Here is a 6,472-nt window from a genome sequence, read left to right as displayed (position 1 = left end):
CAAAGTAACGACATATCATTGCTCCCTGGGAGACCATGCTAGTACATAAGCTTTACTTATATTTGTAAGATGACCGGAACGTTAGCACTTGGGAGAGCAAGGTTTTATAGGTAATACAGGTAATCATACACTCGGCAAGCAATAAACATTGCTTTTTAAAATTGACTAAAAATACTTACATATCCACCCACAGGGTTGCCATATAGAACTTATGAAAAACTGTTTTGTTACATTTTAAACAAATGAAATCGTTTATTATGAGTGTTTACGAGCGAGTTAGTAATTAATGCTAATTTAAGGTGAATTATGGCGGCGTAGTGTATCCAACGTGCAAGTCCTTTAATATCTTGGGATCAAATTTAATATCGTTAGGATGTGTTCCAGAAAGCGACCCCTGCGCGGGTCTATAAATGATTTATTATTTAGTACGAATTTTAGAAATAATACAATTCGAAATATAAATAACTATAAGTAATAATTTAGCATTGTAAATATAAATTACATTTTCTCTATAGAGTTTAAGAATTATTGTAGATGCTACGCCTCGTTGATTAACTTTATATTCTACACAGATAATTTATTAAAACGATACCTAGATTTCAAGGTTATAGAAAAAGAAAGTACTTATTTATAATAAAACAATGGCACTTTATATTATATTATCATACAACAACAGTACAATAAAATTATTACCTAATTGTTCCGCTTTGAGGAGCATACCGTTGAGATACACCTAGTCTACCTACAAAACAAACTAGAACTTTTTAAGAGTGAATGCAGATATGCCTATTTACCTTGTTTTCGTTGCGAATAGAACCACAAAGGTACATCTCTATTTACTTTATTGTTATATAACATAGGATTCTCCACACCAGTGATATTTGACTGCCATATAATATATAAATTCCGTAATATTTAGTGGCGTACCTATATAATTGTATATAAATATAATAAATTTGATAATTATAATAATGTAGAACGAATGAGGCATAGAAACACGAGACGTGGTGGGTGGTGGGCGAGTGACGGTGTTGTTCAAATAGGTAATATTCTGCAGTAAATACCTAGCTCTAAATTATTGTGATTACATCATTCATTACCGAATAGCCATGAAATGGCAAGCTAATAGGACCCGCTATTACCGATACATATCAATTGTAAGACTCGTAAAATACATACTTAATCCGTATTGAATATATCTCGTTTTTATGTCCTCTTATTTTAGATTTATTTATATGAATAAAATTACATTGAAAGTTAAATATTAAAAGATTTTCCCTATTACATCAGGAGTTTTCCTTTGTATAAAACACCCTACATCATCAGCCGTACGACGCCCACTGCTGGGCATAGGCCTCCCCCAAGGATCTCCACGACGATCGGTCCTGCGCTGCCCGCATCCAGCGGCTTCCCGCGACCTTCACCAGAAAACACCCTACAATATAATACAATACAATTACTAACAAATACACACATACTCACGACTATATCCCAAAGAGGCAGTCAGAGGTACATCCAACGTAAGATGAACTAAGACAAACAAATAATTGGAACAAAACGCGTCCTTATTGCTAAGGGAGCAATAAGGTACCTACCCTACATACCCAATCAAGCTTAATAGGTATCACATTTAGTTGCCTTCTGGTGAGATGTATCTTTGCTCACCTCGATAGTATATAGCGAGTTGCGTTTGTTGTATTATACCTACTTCGTCATCACTAATTTAAGAGCCATGCTCTTGTCGGTGTAGCTTTCCTCTCCATGCTACTTATTAGGGACAAATTGGGCAGTAGTTTCTCCCTTACCTTCTGCCCCGAAGTACTCTGTCTGGCGCGACTTGGATGGCGCCCCGATTAGTCTATTTCAAAGCCTATACCTACGACTTTACATCTTGTAAGTAGGTAAGTGTGTTCTCAATCTCTAACTATAGCAAAACTATGTAGAATTGTCACGTGACCTTTTTTTTTTTTTTTTTTTTTTTTTTTTTTTTTTTTTTTTTTTTTTTTTTTTTTTTTTTTTTTTTTTGACGTGACTTATTGTAGATTTGCCGCAGATGGCATTAACTACTTGGCCGGACAAATGGGGAGCGCTGAAGGCTCTCACCCGGTACAACGTTTAAGACAACAGGCCTGAGGGTGCCCAGTTGGGCGCGAAACTCGGCTCAGGGCGTCGTCTGAGAGGAAAAATATTTGAAAGAATTAATCGACCCTAGTGGCTCGATAGCGATAAGCGCTGAATGAGGGAAATCGTCGACCACGCCGGCGGGGTCGACCACGCCGGCGGGGTGTCACGTGACCGGACTTTAGAACATGTATGACTATTGGTTTGGTGGCCACAATGTGAACAGAAAATCCGTTTTATTTGACCCTCACGTCATTCTTCATCTCACCTAATAGGTTATATCATGTCATTTATAACAGCAGTTGCAAAAGCCCTAACATCGGGCCAGTAAAATAAAATTGCCGAAAATTACAATTAATATGATGAATAAGACCCCAGTACTTTCATCAATATATTTATTAATTTCAATAATATATCTACAATATAATTTAAAATCAATATAATCATTTATGTACTATTAATTTATGTGCATTTTTAAAAATGAAGAAGTAATGGTGATAATAAGTCAATGTTTAAAGATATCTTACAACTAGCAATCACATCTAGATTTATTTAGACTCTCAAAAACGACATAGGTACTCAATCAGTATTTGAAATGACTTATCACTATGTGTATGTAATTAATTAGTCAGGCCAAGAAAGATAGTTTCTGCACTATGACAAATACCTGTCTTACAATATAATGGTCAACATCTTGAGGTAAAGATTCGAGCCAACCATACATTATGGCGTAAATCGTAACAACATTACGTGCTCTAAAAAAAATATTTTTTGTGCTGGTCTGGTGGAATAGGTATAATACATAACAAAATATCAATACTGTTAACATAATTTCAAAATATAATTATGCGAAATGTTATCCGACTAGGAACACGAATTAGTCACTGGCAAACTGACCAAAACTTACTTGACACATTATTAGGTAAGCACCTACTTACTTCAGTATATACTGATTATAAATAGGTATACTTAATTTAATTAAAGTTAAGTTTTTAAGGCAAATATGACCTTTTGTACGGAACGCATTCCATCTCTATGTTCAGCCAATTAACAAACCACTTTTATAAACTGATTCGCTTTTAACCCAGTCTTCACCTGCCCTCGCGGCACGGAAATCGCGCCGCGCGCGGCCAGAATTATATCGAGGACTTTGCCGTCTATCCACGTAGATAGTATTCGCTGCGTCTATTTTCGCGACGACGTAGTTGCCATGCAGAGCCTGCTGAAAAGGCGGGCAAGGGACGTGCTTCACGTGAATATATTATATAAATGGAAAACCAATCAAACTATACCTTATTGGACTCGATAACAAACAATTGAACATTATGGAGAGACACTGCCCCGGCAGTCCTGACAGCATAGCCAAAATTCTTTAAACTAATTCAATTGCATAAACTACTTATCACTTGTTAAATGTTTACGCTTTAGTATCTAGCTGCTGAACTATTTGATTTGAAACTACTTTCGTCGCTACGGAAGCGTTAGGAATCAAGAAGCGATCCATATCTTTAATCAATAAATTATCACCATCTGGTACACCGTATTTAAACGTAATTAATTCTGGATGTCTCTTCTTAGCTGTAATCTTAACTATGGTAGACAGAGGCCTTCGGGACATCACTTGCGCATAGCCTCTCTTGTTTGGAATGTCGCGTAAAACTACTAAATGCGTCTCTGTGACTATGAGATGAGAATCGTGCATGTACCCATTCAATAATACCTCTTGACACTGGAAACTGTCGATCACATTACGCTCTCTAAGGAATGAAGTTATCTCGACTATTTCTTCTAGCGGTTCTGAATCGGTAATATCGCGGCGACCATCAGACCGCGCGTCGTCGTCTTCGTCATTGATACTAAACACTGGCGGAACATTTCTGTATCTTTGCTCTTTTCTGTCGCCTGCAGAGACATGCCACTCGCCATTGTTTACGGTAGAATTGGGATTAACGATATATTCTATCAATTTTCCTTTCACTTCTTGGCTTTTTGCTTTCATAGCTGTTGACAGCTTACTGAAAAGTTGTATGGCTGGAACATTGTCCCTAGCTTTCGATTGGTGTAATTCCATTCCATCATTATTGTTATTGGGAGCACAAACTAAACAAGTAGATGAATTATGTTCCTCTAGACAATCAGTCATGTGCGGCCCAAAATAATCATGGATGGCTACGAAGCCTCCGTCGAGCATGGAGACGTGTTTCGTATTACGTTTTAAAAAAGAAGCTACAACCATATGTGCATAGCTATCTTCCTCTGTTCGGCCAGAACCAACAAAACACAAATGTTCTCCGGCCGCGAGTGAGCCGGCCGCCAGAGCCTGGCGTTGAGCATTCAGTAGGCCTTGAACAGCCGTGTTGAAGGCATTCGGCTCTTGCAACATTAAATTGCAATCAAGGTGGAAAGCAGTTGACAAATGGCCAGCATTATACTGTTCTGCAGGTCGGCAGTCAACCAAGAAAAATTTCACACTATCCACATCTGAAACATCAACTGTGGCACTTTCGATCAATTCATGCACGGCTACAGGAAGACATAAGGCTTGGGAATACAACTTAGAATTTATTTCTAAGCCACTTTCAGAAAATAACACTTCTAAAACATCTTCTCTAAAAGACACTGGGGTTTTCAATGAATAGTAATGTGCCAAAGAACAGAAGTCTGATACATCATTGGCCTCCAAGTCAGCTGGCATATTGCTTAATACTTCAATTATAGTACTTTTATCTTCATTTTTCATTTGTAATAGCTGTTCTCGAGCATTGATCACCATTATAAGGCAAAGGAAAAATATAAAGAAGGGGTCAGATCTTTGAAAGTATAAATCCCACATAAAAAGAACTACATCTAAACTGCAGGTTCCTGCAAACAGGGACCGCAGCCATGGCAAGCAGTACTGTTCTGGAGTTATTCGCTTTGTGTCCAAGAATGAACACAACTCAGGGTCATGGTATTGAAGTATCAGCCTCAATATGTGAAAGGGCACACCATTCTTTGTGCAGCCTTTTGGAATGTAGAGCTTTATAATTTTTTCAAACAGATTGTAAGTATCTGACCTTGGCAATTTTAAGCTTAACAAAGGTAACAAAATCTCAATCCACCCATTGTTAGAAGAGTAACTGACAGACTTGGATTTGCAATAGAATGTGATGATAGACTCAATATCAGAAACAACTGCTAGTTTGTCATCATCATCATTTCCAAGTCTTTTTACAAACTTTTTGACATCATCTCGTAATTCATTTTGGTTGATCAAGTCAAATATCTCATCAAATAGTAATAATTGATTACCAGCTTCCTGACAACTAAGACATAGAAGCCACACATCAGGACGGAGGCTCTCAGGAATTTTCTTGCCTTTTGTCAAACTGTTGATTTCTTGTGCCGTGCATCCATCCAACAAAGCAGACTCCAGCTCTATCAACCTGAAATAACAAAGTCACATGGCACCATTACAACACACATTTCTCACCTACCTACATACAAACATAAACTCACGCCTAAGCAGACTATAGAATTCCATTTGCTCACATTTCTCACATTGTTACACAACAGAGTACAAAACTGGTACATTATTGTTCAAAAATAAATATTGTTGTAATTAAGACAATTTATTAATTTGGATAAGGAATAAATACAAAGGGTAATGTAATGAAGGTTGAGTAGTAAGGTACAACAGAAACTGGCATGTTATGCATAAAGTCAGGAGAAAGGTGAATATCGGGGTGACTAGTAATAAATGTTCAGTTGAATCCTCTTTAAATGTTTCCTCTTACATCTGTAGATGTCTTCAGACTGCTTGAGCCTATTCCCATCCTAATAAAATAAAGGATGTTTATTTATGAATCAATTGACATTACAGTCCCCAACAAACCAATTATTGTAAAACAGATCCTTCCTACGTATTACGGCTCAATACAATATCTACATAAACAAACTTCAACAAACAACTTTGTAAACGGTATTTTCCGACAAACATCTTCCTGTACCGTTCACATCATTGTACGAATAGAATAAAATTACCAGGTGCTATCGTCTTCTTCACCAGCCATTGGTAAATTGTTGGAGGTTCACTAGAACAAGGTAATTACAATGATTAGGAAAACTGATAATGATAACAAAGTGCAATACCATTGATAACAACCAGGCAGTTTACCACACCTTTTTATCCTTTGATAAACAGAACAGTAGGTAGATCGCTTGTAACTTGCAGTTAAAAGTGCACTATGCCACTAGCAAAATTTATATCGAAAAACCATTTTTCTCATTGATTAAAAGGCTAGATGTTCCAAGATGATGTCAAAAACGCAAGCTAAACTTGCAAGCGCAATGCCCCATATAAAATGTTAGA

General features: G+C 37.0%; 1 protein-coding gene across 1 annotated transcript; it reads right to left on the bottom strand.

The window, feature by feature from the left end:
• Nucleotides 1-2,501: 2,501 nt before the first annotated feature.
• On the bottom strand, nt 2,502-6,453 carry LOC126368013 (TBC1 domain family member 23). Its single transcript, XM_050011859.1, has 3 exons — nt 6,283-6,453; nt 6,145-6,194; nt 2,502-5,546 (listed from the first exon to the last, which is right to left on the bottom strand). The coding sequence occupies exons 2-3, from the start codon at nt 6,171-6,173 to the stop codon at nt 3,539-3,541; spliced, it is 2,037 nt and encodes a 678-aa protein (XP_049867816.1). The 5' UTR covers nt 6,174-6,194; nt 6,283-6,453; the 3' UTR covers nt 2,502-3,538.
• Nucleotides 6,454-6,472: the final 19 nt, after the last annotated feature.

Source organism: Pectinophora gossypiella, chromosome 7, assembly GCF_024362695.1.
Source record: "Pectinophora gossypiella chromosome 7, ilPecGoss1.1, whole genome shotgun sequence".
Lineage (NCBI taxonomy): Eukaryota > Metazoa > Arthropoda > Insecta > Lepidoptera > Gelechiidae > Pectinophora > Pectinophora gossypiella.
The sequence above is the reverse complement of the archived record's forward strand: the minus strand, read 5'-3'. Positions and strand labels throughout refer to the sequence as shown.

Coding starts and splice junctions, on each gene's coding strand:
- LOC126368013 (XM_050011859.1), bottom strand. CDS start 6,173: ATGGCTGGTGAAGAAGACGATAGCACCTG. Junction 5,547..6,144: donor GAAGAAGACGATAGCACCTG/GTAATTTTATTC, acceptor TTGTTATTTCAG/GTTGATAGAGCTGGAGTCTG.